The sequence below is a fragment of the Halichoerus grypus genome, chromosome 2, assembly GCF_964656455.1.
Source record: "Halichoerus grypus chromosome 2, mHalGry1.hap1.1, whole genome shotgun sequence".
Lineage (NCBI taxonomy): Eukaryota > Metazoa > Chordata > Mammalia > Carnivora > Phocidae > Halichoerus > Halichoerus grypus.
In genome coordinates this window covers 165,230,123-165,250,617 of record NC_135713.1, presented here as the reverse complement: position 1 = coordinate 165,250,617, position 20,495 = coordinate 165,230,123, and the positions used below count along the sequence as shown (strand labels likewise).

At 50.5% G+C, this 20,495-nt stretch overlaps 2 protein-coding genes across 5 annotated transcripts; one reads left to right on the top strand and one right to left on the bottom strand.

The window, feature by feature from the left end:
- Positions 1–4,371: 4,371 nt before the first annotated feature.
- On the top strand, positions 4,372–10,660 carry GEMIN4 (gem nuclear organelle associated protein 4). The gene is made up of 2 exons (XM_036070923.2): positions 4,372–4,471; positions 7,308–10,660. The coding sequence occupies exons 1-2, from the start codon at positions 4,462–4,464 to the stop codon at positions 10,469–10,471; spliced, it is 3,174 nt and encodes a 1,057-aa protein (XP_035926816.1). The 5' UTR covers positions 4,372–4,461; the 3' UTR covers positions 10,472–10,660.
- Positions 10,661–11,694: 1,034 nt separating this feature from the next.
- On the bottom strand, positions 11,695–20,171 carry TLCD3A (TLC domain containing 3A). 4 transcript variants are annotated; one of them, XM_036070928.2, is made up of 5 exons: positions 19,947–20,171; positions 19,441–19,524; positions 15,362–15,566; positions 13,893–13,988; positions 11,695–13,397 (listed from the first exon to the last, which is right to left on the bottom strand). In XM_036070928.2, exons 1-5 carry the CDS (start codon positions 20,066–20,068, stop codon positions 13,128–13,130), a joined length of 777 nt encoding a protein of 258 aa, XP_035926821.1. In that variant the 5' UTR covers positions 20,069–20,171; the 3' UTR covers positions 11,695–13,127. The 4 variants fall into 4 exon arrangements, with proteins under 4 accessions (XP_035926821.1, XP_035926822.1, XP_077924220.1 ...); XM_036070931.2 differs by lacking the exon at positions 11,695–13,397 and adding an exon at positions 13,410–13,584; XM_036070929.2 differs by lacking the exon at positions 19,441–19,524.
- Positions 20,172–20,495: the final 324 nt, after the last annotated feature.

Sequence of the window (20,495 nt, the reverse complement as noted above, 5' to 3'; positions counted from 1 at the left end):
AGTGATTTTATTTATTTTTTTTAAGGGGAGGGGCGGGGCAGAGGGGGAGAGAGAATGTTAAGCAGGCTCCACGCTCAGCGACATGGGGCTGGACACGGGGCTCGATCTCACAACCCTGAGATCATGACCTGAGCTGAAATCAGGAGTCGGACGCTTAACCAACTGAGCCACTCAGGCACCCCTGGTGCAGCTAATGATTTTAAACCACAGGTACAATCGATTACTTTCCCACCTCTGAGGATGGTATGATCCATTAGAAAACAAGGTTATAAGATGGTTTTGCCCAAGCTGGTGTTTTAAAACAGATGAAGTTGGAAAGTCTTTTGGCTTCTCCAGAGTTGTGTTTTCAGAGCAGTCATTTTGGTTTTTTGCCTTGAGGGGTTGAGGAGTTATAGCATATTAAGTTTAAATTCAGACTTCCCTTGGGTTTAAATCCAGAGAGATTTAGAATGACTATGTTGCAAGAGCTTCCCTAGCTTAGCCCGGGGAGTTAGTATGAAATCCATATTTGCTTGACATCTTGGTAGAATTAGCAAAGCTGTGGACATTCATGGCTCCTTTGTGTGACTTTCTGCCTATCTCGCCTGTCACATGCAGTTGCCATTGTGTTTAGCAGAGTTTTTAGGAGGGCTCCAATTTGTCCACTGAAATTTATGGTGAGGGTTAATGGGAAGTTTCAGTTTGGTCTAAGACTTCTTACCTTTCCCTTGGGAAGTCCATAGGAAATTTACTCTGACCATAATGATCAACAAAAAAATGCTCTTGGTTTTTTTGTTTTTTGTCTTTTTAGATTTTATTTATTTTAAAAAGAGAGTGCATGTGAGTGGGGGCAGAGGCAGAGGGAGAGAGAAACTTAAGCGGACTCCACGCTGATCATGGAGCCCAGCGTGGGGCTCGATCTCACGACCCTGAGATCATGACCTGAGCCAAAACCAAGAGTCGGTTGCTTAACCTACTGAGCCACCCAGGCACCCCCAAGAAATACTCTTGCCTCAGATTTCTATAAGGTATCAGAGTCAATGATACAAAAATCAAAACAATATTAAAAAGGTACAGTTTGAAAAGTCTACCAATCCCATTCCCCTTGCCTTCTACTTATAATTCTCCCTTTTCCCCACAAAATTCAACATACTGTGTACACTATATATTTTTTTTAATAATGTATCCTATAGTTGCTTTCTGCAGTCCTAACTATGGTGCATTTTTACTTTATCAGATTTTATAATGATTTACAGAAATGACTATACCTACAGTGCCGAAGTTGACACCCTGTATTTTGGAGTAAGATGTTCCATTATTATTTTTACTAGTAATTCACATTTAATGTGAATCAGGGCTCTAAAAGCATCAAAATGTGCTTGTAATATCCTCCAAAGAAGAGAGGACAACACAACTATTGTACAGTGTGGCTGTTTTTTGTTTGTTTGTTTGTTTAAGATTTTATTTATCTGACAGAGAGCACAAGCAGGGGGAGGGGCAGGAAGAGGGAGAGGGAGAAGCAGGCCCTCCTCGGAGCAGGGAGCCTGATGTGGGGCTCGATCCCAGCACCTGGGACCACAACCTGGGCCGAAAGCAGATGCCCAACTGACTGAGCCACCTAGGTGCCCCTACAATGTGGCTCTTGTCCAACTTGTAATAGTTCTTTAGTCATTGTGGCATCCTGGGGATATTCTCAAGTCCTGTACTTAGTCTATAGCAACTTCCTGCAAAGACATGAACAGAAGATCCTGAAGATACCTGGTGAGATTTGGTTTCCTTTGTCTTCTGAAGTCTTTATGGTTGTTGCTTCTATTGTTTAATGGCCCTTCATGAACTGGAGCTGACCCGATGTCATGATCTATGAAAATAGTTTTTGAGGAAAAATATTGGGAAGACCCATGCCATAGCAGAGCTTTTTCTCTGAAATGTCTTTAATAATAGCATTTAGCACTCCATATCCCAGGGTACTTACTGTGCATTGATGCCTCCATGATAATCGGCACTAAGGAGTGGAAGCTGAGCACAGGCACTTTGGGCCTTGCATGGGTCAAAGGGTGTGTTGTGCTTATAAAACAAACTCATTTACATGTACGTACACATTGTCCCACAGACATCCCCAAGCAGAAACCAGGGTTAACTATGAACTAAATCCCAAGAAAACTTTGGTTGCATGGCCTTTAATGAGGCTTTCAGACGCTGGGATTTTTTTTTTTTTAAAGATTTTATTTATTTATTTGAGACAGAATGAGAGAGAGAGAGAGAGCACATGAGAGGGGGGAGGGTCAGAGGGAGAAGCAGGCTCCCCGCCGAGCAGGGAGCCCGATGCGGGACTCGATCCAGGGACTCCAGGATCATGACCTGAGCCGAAGGCAATCGCCTAACCAACTGAGCCACCCAGGCGCCCCTCAGACGCTGGGATTTTTTTTTTTTTTTTTTTAAGATTTTATTTATTTATTTGAGAGAGAGAGACTGAGAGAGAGAGCACATGAGAGGGGGGAGGGTCGGGAGGGTCAGAGGGAGAAGCAGACTCCCTGCCGAGCAGGGAGCCCGATGCGGGACTCGATCCAGGGACTCCAGGATCATGACCTGAGCCGAAGGCAGTCGCTTAACCAACTGAGCCACCCAGGTGCCCGACGCTGGGATTTTGAAACCATCTTCTCCAGTGTTTCTCTGCTGTGTCAGGCATCCATTACTTCACTAAAAGTCGACTTCCCTCAAAATATTAACTTCATCAGGCCTGTGTTCTAGTAGGGGCTTTTGGTAGTAGGACTTGACTTTAGCTTTTTGGAAGACAAAGCCCGTTTCCTGTCAGTAATGTTGGGTTAGTAGTGAACGGACAACCCCTGAAGAGATAAGGGGCCTTAGCCTCCTCTTCTTCTTTCCCCTTTCCCGAGAGGCCGAGCCTCTGGAGAATGGTCTATGCACCTCAAATCTTGAGGCATTTCCATAGTATGATTCTTTCCCTGACCCCTCTACTCCTGCCAAGCAACTATATATACTCTGGGAATAGGAAAGCTGGGAACTCTTACTCAAAATCATAAAGCCAGGTGTGATGGAACTTTCCCTTGAGGAGAGCTGCTCTTTATATATTTTGGACACCTCCCCAGGACTCCGACAGTCACTTTGAGTTTAATCACCTTTCCAACAACAGTCACTCTCATGCAGTTTAAGTGATTTATTGATGTCTCTCAGCTACAGTGGTTATGGTTTCAGGATGTTTCAACCATCAGTCTTTTAAGAAGCCCTTTTCCCTACCGGAGGAGCCCTGCTACTTCATTCCGTTTGACACTCTGTCCTCCTTAACCAGTATCGTTTTTCTTCAGTTCTTCCACTTTGGCAACATAGATCCTCATGGCATCCATCTTGGACATCCCTTTGTTCTCGTTCCATGCCTCCCACTTGGCCTTGGCTTTCACATCTGTAGCAGGTGGGGCGGGGATGTTGCAATCGCCCTGGGTGGCCTGTTTGTAGAAGCTGTACACCAACAGTTTCTCCTGATCACTCACAGGCCCCTTCAGCTGCTTGACAGCAGCGCAGGCCATCTCAAACTCCACTTGGCACATTGGGGGAGCTGAGGCCTGGCCCCTGTGTCCTCTCTAGGTGATAGCTGGCGCTGCAAGCTGGAGGATGGAGAGTTAGAAACACTGGAGGCTAGTGATTAGGTCAGGGAAGAAGGGAAAGGGAGCAAAGGAGACAGGGTAATGTGTGAGAAGAACATAGGATATTCGTGTGTGTGTGTGTTCTCAGAATTGGGGCCCATTGGATTGGATCTCCCCCACCGATGCTCTGGCTAGCAAAGTGCATTTTCTGGGGAGGGCAACCAGTAACACTTCAGAGGCGCCTATGATGCCAGAGAATTAAGGATACCGTGCTGCAGGGAGAAGGAAGTGCGCTGGGGGCCGTGGCGGGGGTGGATTGCGCGTCTGTGGGGCCGACCCTCTTCAGGGGAAGAAGCCTCTCAGAATGGCACATCTGTGCTGGTGAGTGGGCAGCCTGGGGAAGGCGTTCAGTGCGGGTGACTGTAAGCGGGGGATCCCGGGGGTGGCTGGATGGGAGCGAACGCGGAACCTGGGACGGAGCTAGTGGGTAGGATCCACTGGGACTCAGAAAGCTGGGCTGGGCAGGGGCTGGACAGAGGCGTGGCTGAGCGGCGCGAGCGCAGGGAAGGGGCGGGGCGGAGCACGCTCGGCGGAGGGGAAGTCCGGGTACTTGCCTGTTGGCTGGTTGGAGGCCTCGGGCTGGGAGGGGGCGCTGTGGGCCGGGCTGCTTGGGCGCCGCGGAGCTGTTGGTGAAGACTGCGCGTGCGCGCGGAGCGGCGGGAGGACCGCGGCCGGCGGCGCGGAGTCCGAGCTGAGGTGGTGGGCGGGGCTGAGGCGCGGCCATTGTCCCGCCCCCCCAACCACCCTTTGTGCCGTGGCGCCTGCGCCGCACTCGGGGCGTCGCGGGGGAGGGGCGGCCCGCGCGGCCGCCAGCGTCGCCGCCATGGACCTAGGTGGGTGTCCCGACTACCCGTTCTCGGCCCTCGTGGTATGCGTCCCGAAACCCGCGACCAGGGCGGTGCTGAGTGGGCCCGGGCTAAAGGAGACGTCGGGGTCGGGGAAGGTTTGGGAGGGCGGGCGTGTCCTCGGGGCCGGGGGTCGGGAGGCCTGGCTCCAGCCCCGGCCCCGCCGCTCCTAAGCCTGCATCTTGTCCCCTCGGGGCGCCTTTCCACGTGAAGGGCCAAGCGGATGTGAAGTTAGATTTCCTGAAAGTGGACAGGGTTCGTGCACGTGCTTTTTGGAAAATGCCGGGCTCGGAAGACGCCCCCGGGGAATCCCGGATACCCCGACGGTTTCATTTGTTGGACGGCTGCCGCGTTCTTGAGCAAGCGTCTTAAGCCCATGAGGTCCTCCTCGATAAAACGGGGACGATAACGTATCCACCACACAGAGTTTTGGGGCGTTGTGATAGAGAGCACGTGTATAGCGTGTCTGGTACGGTGCCTTGCGCACAGCTAGTTCATCCGAGCAGCAGCGGTGGGGAGCGCCGCGGCAGCCGAGGTGGCACTTTCGAACCTCTGTGCACTTTGATTCAGAGCCCTCACAGGCGGGGTCTGGGAGAGGGGAGGGGGGCGCTAGTATAAATCGGTGGCTCCTTGTCCAGCCTCCCATCCTGCTGGACATGCTCTTAAAGAGATGAGACCAGGAGGCCGTTGTGAGAGAGCTGGGGTGAGGCACCCCAAGATGTGCCAGGAACAGGCTGTGGAGAAACGGTGTAGTCCTGTCGCCAGCCAGGTCTTCAGTGATGGAACAGTAGAGCTCGAAGCTTGGAGCCCTGCAGCTGTGGTGATTTCTGTCACAGCCCCACCACACTGTCGTTGGGACATCCTGAGCAAATTGTTTCTGAATCTCAGTGTTCCCGTCTCTAAAACAAGAATGGTTCGCAAAAGGTTGATTTGAAGATTAAAAGAGATCTTGCACAGTGCCTGGCACGGAGTAAGCACTTAATAAACATACAGAGTGGGCACTTACAAACACCAGTTAACCAGTAGTGATAAAAACACTTGGGATTTGCCCAGCTCTTAACCAATCTGGAACTTACTCCTTCAGGTAGCACAATGAACATAATGTCTCTGGAATATTGGTATTGGGGGACAAACATCTCAGCCGACTGTGCAATAAATTGAAATTTAGAGTCATAAGGGGACATATTTGGGGAGCCTAGGAGAGCAGCCTGAGCCAAAAAAGGGGGGGGAGCAAATCTCCAGTGAGACCTCTCAGCACCCTAACCCTCCTGGGAGTCTGTCTTGGCCACTGGGAGCCAAGGTGGACTGCCTTCACCAGTTGGTTGCATAGGAGTGTTGATCCTTTGGCCTTTTGCTGCTCCCTTAAAGTCGAGGGGCAGGATCATTTTTGTCTCCTGAATCATGATTCTCTTGCTGGCTCCTGGCCTGTGAAATTGGGAAAGATGGGTTCTTTGGGGGCATGAGGGAATGAGGAAGGGGTAGCATCTCCGGGCCCTGGGAAAGGGGGGAGAAGTTGGGAATACTGAACAGTGAGTAGCGTTTGTACTCTGATTTTGTTTCTGGGCCAGAAGCAGCTTACCTGAGGAAGACCTATGTCCTTTCCTGTTACTGAGCTAGGGAAGGCAAAGGATAGTGACAAGGTTCCAGTCCTGCCAACTGGAAAGATCTGCGGGGAATCAACACTTACTGAGCACTCATCAGGCTCTTTGTAGCCCGAGGCTTACAGTAGCTGTATCTTACATGACGCTCAGCAGCTCTGGGAGAGGGAATTGGGAGCTGAACAACCAGCTCAATGTTGAGGGCTTGACTAGTATATATCATTTGATCCTCCCAGTCTAACACAAAGTCTGTATTTTTCCCACATACACAGAAGGGAAGCTTAGAGAAGCTTTAGCTTGTTCTAGATGGTTGAGCTAGGATTTAAAGCAATGTCTAATTAAACATCCCCAAATGCCTTCCTTGATAAGTCTGTTGATTCATGGCTCCCTGGAGAAAGGACTTTTCATTCCTAATCTACTAAAGTATTTTTTTGTATCTACCTCTTGGTTTTTACTAGAGAAGCAGAGCCTTTGGTAGCTTCTTCTGTTTGACAGAAAGAGCTGTGGGGTAAACTGTTTCCCTGAAAGGCAGAACACTTGAAATTTGTTTGCAAGACAAGGCTATAACAGAAAAGAGGGAAGGCAGGGCTTGTCTGATTGCTTCTGTGCCCACAGCCCTGGCCCCTGCCCCTCTTAGGCTGTATCATTACTTAGAAGCTCAACTGTCATGTCCACAGTACGTACTTGATCGCCCCTGTTGTTTGGTACTGCCCTGCTCGCTCTCTCAGCCCTTCCTCCCCACATCCTCTGCCAGCCCATCCTTTGCTGGAGGGCCTAGCCCTTTCCTTTACACGTGCTTTTCCTGCAGGATTTCATTCACTTTTTCATTCCATTGATCCCCTCTGAGCAGACACCTCCCTGAGCCACGTTTCCATTGCAGGAGGACGTCTCTACCTTAATGTTCTACCTCAAACTCCAAATAACCAAAACTGAACAGTGTTCCCTCCAGAGCTGTTCTGATTCTCTGTTCTTCCAGTGATGCCCGTTGTCTTCCCAATCCAGGCTAGAGAGTCTGGGAGTCCTTCTTTATTCCTTAGCTAAGTCCTTTTGATTCCAGCTCTGCAGCGGCTCTTAGAACCAACCCTCCTTCCCCGTTAGAACCCTTATCATCTCTAACCCCAATGACGACCGCCAGCCTACCAACTGATGTCTCTCCGTCTAACCTCTACTAATTATTTTAAAGATTTTTCACCACACTCTGTCTTGTGTGGCTTCTCTCTGTGCAGGACCCGTGAATATCTGTGAGGAAATGACTATTCTGCATGGGGGCTTTTTGCTCGCCGAACAGCTGTTCCACCCCAAAGCGCTGACGGAATTGAAAAAGTCTGACTGGGAACGCGTTGGGCAGCCCATTGTGGAGGCCCTAAGGGAGATCTCCTCCGCCACAGCATGCTCCCAGCCCTTTGCCTGGAAGAAGAAAGCTCTGATCATCATCTGGGCCAAGGTTCTTCAGCCCTACCCCGTCACCCCTTCAGACGCTGACACTCGGTGGCAGGAAGATGTGTTCTTCTCAGTAGGCAACATGATCCCTACTATCAATCACACCGTCCTTTTTGAGCTGCTCAAGTCGCTGGAAGCTTCTGGACTCTTTATCCAGCTCCTGATGGCCCTGCCCACCACTATCTGCCGTGCAGAACTAGAGCGCTTTTTGGAGCACATGTCTATTGACACGTCTTCAAAGGATGTGGCCTTTTTCCTCAGTGTCTGGTGGGAAATGATGAAGCACAAAGGCAATCAGCAGGACCCCCTGCTCTCCCAGTTTAGAACAATGGCCCATAAGTATTTGTCCTCTTCAGATGAGTTCTCCCACCCTCCAAAGAGGTTTAAGTCAGACCCAGATGTGTGTCCCACTATGCCCCTGTTGGCCATGCTGCTCACTGGGCTGAAGCAAATCCAAAATAGAATCCTGTGCCCAGGGATGAAGTGCTGTGCATTAGCCAACTTGGCAGACATGCTGACGGTGTTTGCCCTGATGGAGGACGACCCCCAGGAAGTATCTGCGACCGTGTATCTGGACAAACTGGCCACGGTGATCTCTGTGTGGAATTCGGACACCCAGAACCCATATCACCAACGGGCACTGGCAGAGAAGGTAAAGGAGGCCGAGCGGGACATCAGCCTGACCTCCCTGGCCAAGCTGCCAAGCGAGACGATCTTCATCGGGTTTGAGTTCCTGTGCAGCCTGCTGCGGGAGTGGGGGGAGGGGCTGCAGGCCATGCTCACCGGCAGCCAGGGGACAAGCTACGACAGCTACCGGCTGTGTGACAGCCTGACGTCCTTCAGCCAGAACTTGAAGCTCTACCTGGATTCTACCAGCTTGTCCAAGGAGGAGAGGCAGGTGGTCTCGGAGCTGGCAGAGTGTGTTGGGGACTTCCTGAGCAAAACCACCAGGGTGCTGAAGAACAAGGGCTTTGAGAAGGACATCACCGCCTCGATTGCCATGGCCATTATTGAGCAGAAGATGGACCGGCACATGGAAATGTGCTACATTTTTGCTTCTGAGAAGAAGTGGGCCTTCTCAGACGAGTGGCTAGCCTGCCTGGTGAATAACCGGGCCCTCTTCCGAGAGCCAGACTTGGTGTTAAAGCTGCTGGAAACAGTGGTGGAAGTTACCATGACAGACAGAGCCATCCCTGAATCTCAGATCAGACAAGTGATCAGCTTGATTCTAGAATGCTATGCAGACCTCTCGCTGCCAGATAAAAATAAAGTCCTCTCGGGCACCCTGCTCTCCTGGGGGCGGAAGGGTCTCTCTGAGAAGTTGTTGGCTTACTTGGACGGGTTTCAGGAGGACCTCAATACAACTTTTAACCAGCTCGCACAGAGTGCCTCTGAACAGGGCTTAGCTAAAGCTGTAGCTTCCGTGGCCCGCCTGGTCATATTGCACCCGGAGGTCACCGTGAAGAAAATGTGCAGCATGGCTGTGGTCAATCTTGGCATCCACAAGTTCCTGGCTCAGATTCTCACTGCCTTCCCCGCCCTTAGGTTCGTGGAAGAGCAGGGTCCTGATCCGTCCACTACTTTTGTGGTGTCATGCCTCAAAGAAACCGTCTGGACAAAGTTCTCTACACCCAAGGAAGAAAAGCAATTTTTGGAGCTCCTGGGCTGCCTAATGAATCCTGTGAAGCCCCAAGGTATCCCGGTTGCTGCTCTTCTTGAGCCAGATGAGGTGCTAAAGGAGTTCGTCCTGCCTTTCTTGATGCTAGACGTCAAAGAGGTGGACCTCAGTTTGAAGATCTTCATCCAGACTCTTGAAGCAAATGCGTGTTTAGAGGAATACTGGCTCCAGGCCTGCTCTCCGTTCCCCCTCATCTTCAGCTTGTGCCAGCTGCTGGATTGCTTCAGCAAATACTGGCAGCTCCCCAAGGAGAAAAGGTGCCTCTCTTTGGATGGGAAGGATCTGGTGATCCATATCCTGGAGATCATCTGTGAGATTATATTGGCGAATGCTGAGACCTTCTCCCCAGACACCTGGATCAAGTCCCTGTCTTGGCTCCACCGGAAGCTGGAGCAGCTCGACTGGACGGTGCGCCTGAGAATGAAGAACCTCTTTGAGGGCCACTTCAAGTGTGAAGTGCCAGCCACGCTTTTTGAGATCTGTAAGCTTTCTGAGGACGAGTGGACCTCCCAAGCCCACCCTGGGTACGGTCCGGGCACAGGGCTTCTTGCCTGGATGGAGTGCTGCTACATGTCCAGCAGCATCTCTGAGCAGATGCTGGCCCTCTTGGTGGTAGATGTGGGCAACCCTGAGGAGGTCAGATTGTTCAGCAAGGGCTTTCTGGTGGCCCTGGTACAAGTCATGCCTTGGTGCAGCCCCCAAGAGTGGCAGTACCTTTACCAGTTGACCAGGAGACTGTTGGAGAAACAACTCCTGCACGTCCCCTATAGCCTGGAATATATTCAGTTTGTTCCTCTGCTCAACCTGAAGCCCTTTGCCCAGGAGCTCCAGCTCTCCGTACTCTTCCTGAGAGCTTTCCAGTTTCTCTGCAGCCAGAGTTGTCGTAACTGGCTTCCTGTGGAAGGCTGGAGCCACGTAGTCAGACTTCTCCGTAACAGTCTGACCGGTCTCCTGGACTCCGTTAGGTTGATACAGTCGGTTGGCCCTTGGGCCCAAGAGCAGGACCTGACCCAGGAGACCCTGTTTTTTTACACCCAGGTATTCTGTCATGTTCTGCACATCATGGCCATGCTCCACCAAGAGGTGTGTGAACCGCTCTACGTTTTGGCCTTGGAAATCCTCACCTGCTACGAAACCCTGAGCAAGGCCAACCCTTCTGGTAGCTCCTTGCTCCAGAAGGTAAATGAGCAGCGCTTCCTGAAGTCCATCGCTGAGAACATTAGCCCTGAGGAACGGCGCCAAACCCTGCTGCAGAAGATCAGCAACTTCTGATGTTTGTACTTCAGAGAACGGCAGGGCCCTGACTTGGTGGGGTCTACAGGGGCTTGAGTGAGAAACATGAGCTTTTCGGTTATGTGAAATTGTACACAAGCTAAAAAAGTATATGGCAATAACTGTAAAGAAAAATAGTTTCTTAGGTGTTTGTAACATACAAATTATAAAATTCTCATTTGAGTTTCATCGTCTCTCTTTGAGTCTTTCTCGTCAATAGTCTAGGCTTAGATATGCTCTGCGATTGGGCTCAACTAGAGTCTTAAAGAACAAAGCAAGCTGTGAGGAACATGTTCATAACTGGATTTATCCACCTTAGAATTTGGCAAAGAAGTCCAAAGGTGAAACCACCCAAGTGGAAAAATTACAGGTATTCTGTTCTTCTGCACTGCAGCCCTCTTCAAGAGTCATTTCGTGGTGTCTTGGAAGGGGCAGCCAGGGGGAAAAACTCTCTTCTGCCACCAATTGGCCATGTATTTGTGAACCCAAGAGGCCTGCCCCACTGTAAAAGGAGAACACTGGACCAAGAAAATTAAATGTCGGGGAGTAGACTAATAACCCCAAGAAAATGGGTGTGTTCTGAATGGAGGACTTCAGCCATACAGTCTGAACTCCATTTAGTGGATCCAGGAGGGGCTGTGTGAAACAGTCTGGTGAACACCAGAGGTGGGTTTAAAGGATGGGTACAATTATCTTCTGCCTGGGGTGGGCTGTCCTGGTTTTCAGGGGTGAGTGGGAGCAGTGGTGTACACAGAAGCTTAAAAATGTGACCTTCCCATGTCCAGTGTGTATCACAGAACTAGGAGAACTTGTTGGGGATGTGTTTAATTTGAGAAGCAAGGAGGGAAAAAGGATATGCCCCATCACCTTCATGCGCTTACCCGCACTCTAAATGAGGTGTTATTCTGGTCCCCTCCCAGCTCCTAATTGGGATTCACGTAGGAAGGGAAGACTGCACCAGAAGTTGCCTGACCACTGGGCTTGAACTCTAGGACCCAACGATGTACTCCGGAACCCCCAGAAACATGTGAGAGTAAGGTCTGAGCCAGGCCCTCCTGAACGCTGAAAGCGTGACCACACCCCTCCACACCCTGCTTCTGCCAGTTGCGTGGTGGATGTAAGCAGAGACCAGAAACGACAGCACACAGCGGGGAGGCCAGTCAGGTCACAGGATGGGTCTGAAAAGAAGTTGGTATTGATGTATTTCACAAATGAGAAGAAGCTGGGAAATATTAGTGCACTTTAATCACCACGGAGGTGATTTATAAAGATATACTGACAGTAAACAAAAACGGTAAAAAAAAAAATTACAGCATTTGACATTTTTTAAATGGCACCCATTAAAGACAAATAGAATTTGAGACACTGTTACATATTGAGTACTTTACAAGTTCATGGACAACAAAGAATTAAAAGGCACTTTAAAACTTCTAGATTTTTACTACCATTTGAAAAAAAACTTCATGGTAGCAGTTTCTAAAACCCATCCTAGTGGGTAAGGAAGAATTAGTGTTGGCACCAGAGGATCCTATTTGCAAACGGTAGCTGAGTCAGTCCACGGGACGGATTTTGGCCAGGGCTGTCGTGCACTCTTGTTCTCCAGCCTTCTGCGGCAAAGCGGCAGTCCGCTCCCGTGGGAACAGGCTTTGGAACAAGCCCTGGCTTACCGGGAGGCAGCCCGGATGAGACCTCTCACGGTCTGAAATACAGAAGCCCGTTTCCACGTCCTATGAAAAGGACAATGTCAAAGAGTGGGGTTCCCCAGGAAAGAGCTCAATAGGCACCATGTCGCTTTACCCCTACAGTTTTAACAACAGCATCCTGTGCGTGTGGACGTGGGGAAAGCTGGGTTTGAGGGGACATGCTAAGAAAGGAATAGTATTTGTGAGTTTACGACAAGCTCACAAGTTCGACACTGGTCCTCCCAAGTCAGCCTGCAATGCGCTGACCTGTGGGCCTCCCTAACTACTCAAGTGCTTCAGGGTCCCCTCTCTGCCTCTCACCCCCCTGCCAGGGAGACTTCTGAACGGAAGTCAGGAGTCATGGGAATTCAGTGTTGGCACGCGGATGACAGGATGAGGCATAGGACCCATGGGTTATCTAGTAAACAGTAAAAAACTACCCACCCACGATGATTTGCCCAGGCCAACATCACAAGGACGTATTTCAAGAACCAAGTTCATCACTTGCTGCTGCTGGCCCAGTAAGTATAGATACTGCCCTGAGTGGTCGGAAAGGCGGGTAGCCGCCCATATTCGGGCCAGGCGGGTGCCCAGACACTTCACCCTAGTCCACCTGTCTCCACACCCCATGCTTCTTTGAGGTACACAAAGCAAGCAAGCTGGGAGGAACATGTTCATAACTGGATTTATCCCAGAACCCTTGAGGTAAGACTCAAGGAAGGATCCTGGGGCTTGCGTTAAAACCACCTTGCTGCCAGTGGAGGTCTGACAGGATCCAATCGCTGTTACTTAGAAAAAAAGTGCTTTTGCAAAAGGGGCAGGTGAGAAGAGGGAGGTCAGACGAAGATTCTTTAGAAAAACTCAAACCCATCTGCTTATCAATACCCAAAGGGCTGACGCCACCCAGGGCACAATTTGGTCCGTGGGAATACTGAGTGGAGGAGGCACCCTCACTGCCTGACTCCCGGGAGCACCTAGCTGTCCTTTTTGTCTGGGGGGGGGTCAAAGAGCCGGGTTGCCTTCTTGCACAGCAGAGAGAACCAGTAGATCTGGGGAGCGATGAGGAAGGCATTGGCCACATTGCAGTAGAAAGGGATACTGGACGGCACTTGGAGTAGGTTTAGTCCCTGCTGCTGGCCGTACGACCAGTACATGAAAGGGAAAAGAAGGATCCGACAGGAAAGGAAGGTGGTCAGCGTGAGGATTCCATTCACTTTGAACAGGAGGGTATGCTGCTGCTTCAGCTGCAGGAGAAAGGGGAGGAGAAGGCCGTCAGCGAGGCTGCACCTTCCGGGAACCACCCGCCGGGGGCCCGCAGCAGGAAAGCCAAGCGTCGGGTCTCCTGACACGGTGGCAAAGCTGGCTGAGTGCTGCTCTCTTTATATGTGCACGCAGGCTCGTAGTTTTTCCAACAGTGATACTGAGTTTGGCCTAAGCCCCCCAGCCGACAGGCACACAGGAACAGTGGATTTAACAACAACAAAACAAAACAAAAAACACCAAAACAAAAAAAATCTGCAGCCAGGAAAAAATACCTAAAAAACTATCAAATTTGAATCAAAAGTACAATTTCACCACCACCCCCCCCCCCAGGCTCAGAAGACCAACTGACCTTTGCATCTGTTAAAGGATCTCCTGTCCCACCATTCCTAGCACTAAGGGGTTTCCACAAGCCCCTCAGTCCGCCAGGGGAGAACGGGGCCCGCCTCCTCCCGTCACTACGGCCATGGCATCTGTACCTGAATCAGAACTCGGCCCAGGGACACAAACGGAGTGCTCAGTTCTGCCATGAAGATGCAGCCAACAAAGAAGTCCCCAAGGTCTCCCCTGAGCCTCTGCAGAGGAAAAGGGAAGAAATGGGAAATAAGAACTAGAGGTTAAGGAACCACCGGGAGGAAAATTCTAACGAGGGCTATTGGAAAGGGTAACCATGAGAGACCGTGAAGGGAAAGGGAAATGCTAAGTGAGTGAGTACAGACCTGGTTAATACTCTGCTGCTTCCATAGCAATAGCACTTGGAGGGTCAAATCCCCTAGGATCCAGAGACAACTTCAGAGATCAGCTGATCGCATCACACCCCAAGCTTTTTCTGAATTTCAATGTCAGCCGGAAGGAACCGTGTAGCCTACTTTTGGGTATCTACCTTAGTCATGCCAAGGGCACTTGGCCAGTTTAATTCAACAAAATATGTGCCAGGCCCCGTGCTAGATGTCAGGGTCCCAAAGCAATCAGGAGAAACTTCTTTAAGAATGTAATGTACTCCCCACCACTCCTTTTATCTTGTCAAAAAAACAGGACAGCACAGAATAGCAGCTCTGTCACTGACTTCCACCGAGTACAAGAAGTAAACTCTTAGAGCCCTCAGTTTTTTCATCTCTGCTACAGGGCGAATAATATCTAATTGCCATTTCTAATAACGTCTAATTATTAGTAGAAAGCGATGAGCTTTGGGCGCCTGGGTGGCTCAGTTGGTTAAGCCACTGCCTTCGGCTCAGGTCATGATCCTGGAGTCCCGGGATCGAGTCCCACATCGGGCTCCCTGCTCAGCAGGGGGTCTGCTTCTCCCTCTGACCCTCCCCCTTCTCATGCTCTCTCTCAAATAAATAAATAAAATCTTAAAAAAAAAAAAAAAAAAGAAAGCGATGAGCTTTGCAGTCCAGCACCTGTCACTCAGGAATTACTAACTGCCTTTCTGCATTCCCGTCTCTCTTCCTCGTTGGGGGCAGGGGAGGGGGGCTTCTGGGGAAGAGGACCTGAGGAGAAATGAGAAGGCCGTCTGCTTGGAGAGCGAGCTTTCGTGCCGTCGGTAAGCACATTCGGCACTCTTTGGCATTGCTAGAGCAAATCACCAGGTGACTGAGCTGCTCTCATTTTTTTAAAAACAATTTTTAGGTTGTTTTGTATTGTACTGGATACTGTTTTTATATTGTATAAACGGAAGGCAGAGCCTCTGACGGAGCCTAGGGAATCACAGAGGGCTGGGGGCCTGCAGAAAGGGTAACGCTGGTAAGGAGGACCAGCAACACTGCAGATGGCACTTCTGTCCTGCGGGATCTGCCGGGGAGGTTTTACTTCACAAGCAACTGGCACCGGAGGAAGGGGAAAGAAAGAGGGACAGTCCAGGCTCGTAAGTAATGGTCAAGATACCCAGTTTAACAGGAGGAAACGAGGGACCAAGTCTGCTGGTGGCTGTTCTGGAAGGCCGTACCTGGGCAACTGGCACAAGGGCAAACAGAATGACCGCGTGGTGCGTGATCATGAGGCGGTTTTTACTTAGGAAGTTCCGAAAAGTGGTGAGGGAGTGTCTGTGGTTCCGGTCTCTGGTTCGGTACCACTCACAGAGGTACATGGCGTAGGAGTCGTAGATCATGTACGGAATCAAGAACCAGACATACTCTCGGGCAAGCCAGTGCCTAAAAGAAAGCATATGAACAGTCCCTGAGAGGATGATGGATGTCAACTGCAAAGGCTCAACGTCAACCGCTTCTCAAACACATCCCCTTCAGCTCTGTACCTAATCAGCTATTTTTACTCCAAACTCTTTTTTTTTTTTTTAAAGATTTTATTTATTTATTTGAGACAGAGAGAATGAGAGAGAGAGAGCACATGAGAGGGGAGAGGGTCAGAGGGAGAAGCAGGCTCCTTGCTGAGCAGGGAGCCCGATGCGGGACTCGATCCAGGGACTCCAGGATCATGACCTGAGCCGAAGGCAGTCGCTTAACCAACTGAGCCACCCAGGCGCCCTACTCCAAACTCTTTACGAGGAAGATGCTGACAGTGATAAATGAGTGAAGAGTTTTCTCTCAACTGCGAGGCCAATTAATAAGTGTCAGGGGCAGAAAGCAGGGGACTCACTCAGCACCATGTGTTTCAGTAACTAGCTTCACCATTTCCCTGATTTAGCTACTCCTTTCTAATGGATTTTTCTGGCATTTTGTGATATAAGCTAACTTTGATATAGATATCTCTATAAATGATTCATTCGCCCCACCAAGAAACTTGTTTGAAGGTATCCCAAATGCCCAATCCAATATTTCCAGTTTAACTCCACTTAGTTGCTCGATAGTTGGGAGTTTCCTCGTGTATCTGCTTGCAACCCCACTTAGGGAGTCTCTGGGAAGCTCTTTACAATTCTATGGCTAATCCCAATTCCGCTCATTAAGAAAAATACATCTGGAAAGGAGCCCGGAGTTCAAGGACTACCTTACAGCAATCAGATACCAGAAAAGAAGCTGGGACAAAAGACAGTTTTCCCATTTACTTGCCCAAAGGGGTTAGATCCATATTTGCTGAGTCTAAATGACTGCTTATCACAGTCCCAGAGCAGATTAGAAGGAAAGTCTCTAATTTCTACAGTTTTGTTCCCAATTGAGAAATAATCATTCTACAGAAAATGTGGGAAAAATCAAAATAGAAATCATATACTCTGCTGAGAAGGATTGGCTTCACTCAATCAGCACATTTTACTGAGCACCCATGTGTCAGATAGAAGAAACCGTTTAGTTTCATGGCTTGGCATTCCCAAACTACCTGAACCCCAGCATCACCTGCAGTGCTTGGTAAGGACTCTACTCTCCAGAGACTCTACATGTTAGGCCTCAGGAGCTCAAATCTGTATTTTTAACTTTGTCTCAGGTGATTTCCTAAGAAGCCAGTCCACTGAACTGCAACACTGGCAACGTACTCTAGCGAGGGTGCCATTCAAATTTCTGTTCTGAACGGGTCCACACTTATCACGGCATGACTGGATCATTAAGAAGCAATGAAACAGGCAAACAAGTAAGTAATGGCAAATACACTAGATGTGTATGTGAATTCATTAGCCAGGTTCCATTTAGGTAAAAAGGTGTGATATTTATTCTACTGCCCATCTATGGTCTCCAATTGCTTTCTTGAAGCAATTCCAAGTAAAAAAGCTATGAAGAACGACTAAAAGCTTAGCTGAAATATAACCGGCCCCTCCCCTTGAGTGGGGCCTAGGATTTTAATATTTTGCACACCGTACCAATTCAATAAGATCTGAAATTGTGTAGAATTCTCTGAAGACTTATTAACAAGAGGTTTGGATTATAATCTTTTTTTTTTTTTTTAAAGATTTTATTTATTTGACAGAGAGAGACACAGCGAGAGAGGGAACACAAGCAGGGGGAGTGGGAGAGGGAGAAGCAGGCTTCCCACTGAGCAGGGAGCCCCATGCGGGGCTCGATCCCAGGACCCTGAGATCATGACCTGAGCAGAAGGCAGACGCTTAACGACTGAGCCACCCAGGCGCCCCAAGAGGTTTGGATTATAATCTTAACTACCACCAGCCTGGGACTTAACTTTCTTTGTAGTATCAGGATAATTCTTGTTTTCCTTTCCTGACAAAGTTCTTGTGTGGATTAAAAAACTAGAAGTGTTAAAGTCCTTTTAAATTAAAAAGCACTATCCAAATATAAGTGCTTAAACTGGTAAAATTGCCTAGGGCTATGACTCTTAGCCCGTTTAGGGATCTGGACTCCTTTAAGAATCTCCTGAAATCTTTGGTCCACCACCACATTATGCATATAATTCAGGGGGATCTATAGATATATATTCTGTATGAAGGCATAAGATGAAAAGGCATATAATAGGGGCACCTGGGTGGCTCAGTCGGTTAAGCATCTGCCTTCAGCTCAGGTCATGATCTCAGAATCCTGGGATCGAGTCCCATGTCAGGCCCCCTGCTCAGTGGAGAGCCTGCTTCTCCCTCTGCCCCTCCCCAACTTGAGTGCAGTCACGCTTCTCTCTCAAATAAATAAAATCTTTTTAAAAAAAGGCATATGATAGAAAAATATTTGAATGTATAGCATATGAGCCCCAAAAGGCCTTTTTTTTTTTTTTTTAAAGATGACCTAGGTGCCTTTAGAACATCCTTACACATACACGCGAAGGCGGAGGGCACAGAAATGTGTCTGTCTCCATTCTGTGCCCAGAGAATCTAAGGCACAAAGATACACAAAAGGAGGAACCTGAAAACCAAACTAGGTGTGCTACCATGATCCAGCCACTGAAAACACAGAGCTTCTGAGGGGAAAACACAAATATCTTCTGAAATGTATAGTGGTTGCCTGCTGCTTGCCCTCATATCAGCTCAAAAAAATGCTGCAAAGTCACATTTGTCACTTTAATCTTTGCAAAGGAGGCTGGTTTCAAGTTTGATGTGACAAACGGGGCAGTGAGGGAACTTGTTGCATGATCAGAAAATGCTCGATGAAAATAAAAAATTGAACCCAGCCAAGCAAATGCTGTTAGCCTTTGGTGTGTGCAGTCAAGGTCACTTGACCTATCTTGTCTCAGCACCTATAATTCATTGCTGATAGCTGGTTTTGTCTAAAAAGAGGCATAGGAAGAAAAGCACAAAAGTCACAATGGCAGGACTAATCCCAAGTAAGATCCAGACACTAAATTTGCAGGCCACAGGGAAATGGATACCCCACTCCTGCTCCCATCCCATTCCAGTCTCAACTCGTAAAAAGCAGGACACTTTGCAGAGTCAACATGCGAAAGGGACTAGGAAAGGCTGTGAGACTTTCCCTGCACATTTGACTATCACTCTTTAACGAGAAGAAGGTAAGAGTGGTTCTAGGAAGACGGGTGAAAATAATGGCTTTTTAGAAAAAGGCGGGGGGGTGGTCCACAATTGGCCAGGTCTAAACACTATACCAAGTAGACCGCCCTGGTCTTTATGATTTGTTTCACTAGATGTACATTTCTTGACCTGCCTCTGGACTGAGCTCTAATTTGGGTACAGGTCAGTTTCCTGAAAGCACTAGAAACCTTTTCATTGCCTTTAGCAAATCCAGAGGAAACAGGGGAGCAGCACTTGTAAAGAAAGGATTGGTGGATTTGTTCCTTTCCACAGAGGGTCTCTGCTAACCACACTGGACATATGTTGGCCAAAGAATGCTCCAGGGCAGGACTTCAGTGAAATCATTTAAAAGACCCAAAAGCCAGACTCCCACTTCCAAGTAATTCTCACACTTACGTATCTCATAAAGAACTTGAATCAATGGGCCACCTTAAATTAGACTTAGACCCTGTCATTCTCTAGTATTTCTTCAGTTTACTCACTCCTAAGTGGGAGGGGCTGAAAGAGGTAAGGAGAGGAGGAGGGACTAATTATGGTGCCCGAGTTCTCCCACCAGTCAGCTACCTAGCCGCATGTGCTGATAAAAGAACGAGCGCCTGGGAGCCGCTCAAATGTGGAAACTCCAACAAAGCTCAGCGCCGTCGTCGGTGCTGCTTTCACCTGGCATTGGATGTTACCTGTCGGTGATCACGTCGCTACAGGAGCGGATGATGACGATCCCTGACCCGGTGGCCAACACAGCCTGCACTGAAGAAACCAGCCTAACGTGCGGCAGAAAAGAAAAAAAAAAAAAAAAAATCCAGTCCAGTGGACAGCGTGAAGCCCAGAGCCTTCAACCTGCCTCTCCCCTGGGCTGCCAGTGCGGGGAGGGAGAGGGTACGCCGCCGCCGCGCTCCCGACCCCAAGGCAGCGGGCAGACGGACCAGCAGCTTCCCGCCCGGTCGTGCCCCGCGCGGCCGCCCTCCATCCTCCTCCCTCTCCCTCCCCGGGAGGACGCCGGGCTCTGCGGAGAGCTGCGGCCGGCGCCCCGGAGGGGCAAGGCACCAGGGAGGCAGCCCCCTCGCTTCCTGTCGCCCCCCTTTTCCGCCCTCGGCGCGGCGCAGGGCCGGGCGCCGGCGGGTCGGGTCGCGGGGCAGCCGGCGCGCGGCCGGGTGGGGCGGACGGCGCCCGGCCTCGCGCGTACCTGGTGCTGATCATCACGCAGTCGGAGTCGCTCCATGCGGGCCGCGCGCGCCGCAGCCCCCAGGTGCAGAGTGCGAAGAGCCCCGGGAAGAAGAGCGAGCCCAAGGCCAGCGTCAGCAGCATGGGTGCTCGCGGGGTCGGCCGCCGCGCTCGGCGCCCTCGGCGTGGCTCCGGTCGGCTCCGCGCGACTCCCGACTGGCGCGGCCCGCCCGCCCCTATTTCTACCCTCCGCCCTCCGCCCCCGCCCCGGCCCCGGCCCCGCCGCGACTCCGGCAGCCGCCGGGCGCTGGCCCCGAGCCCGCAGCGCCACTCTCCGCGTGACCAGGCCGGCGGCCGCGATAGGCGCGGGCCGGCCGGGCGGGGCGGGGTCTCGCCGCCGCCGCCGCCTCCCCTAGGCCCCGAGGCTTCCCCGGGCTCCCCCGGCCGGCCGGCGAGTGGGCGGCGGCGGCGAGCTGCGGCCCGGGAGGTTCCGAGGGCGCCGGCGCTGCGCCCCGCACGAGCGGCGTGGAGCGGTCGCCGCCGCGTTCCGAGCGGCCGCGGGGCCGAGGCA

Bases quoted from the DNA above. Each gene is read 5' to 3' on its own strand.
- TLCD3A (XM_036070928.2), bottom strand. From the start codon at position 20,068: ATGCTGCTGACGCTGGCCTTGGGCTCGCTCTTCTTCCCGGGGCTCTTC. The intron at 19,525-19,946 runs GTACGCGCGAGG...GCCGCACGTTAG, and splicing joins TGCGTGATGATCAGCACCAG to GCTGGTTTCTTCAGTGCAGG. The intron at 13,398-13,892 runs GTACAGATGCCA...TTTCTCCTGCAG, and splicing joins TGGGCCGAGTTCTGATTCAG to CTGAAGCAGCAGCATACCCT.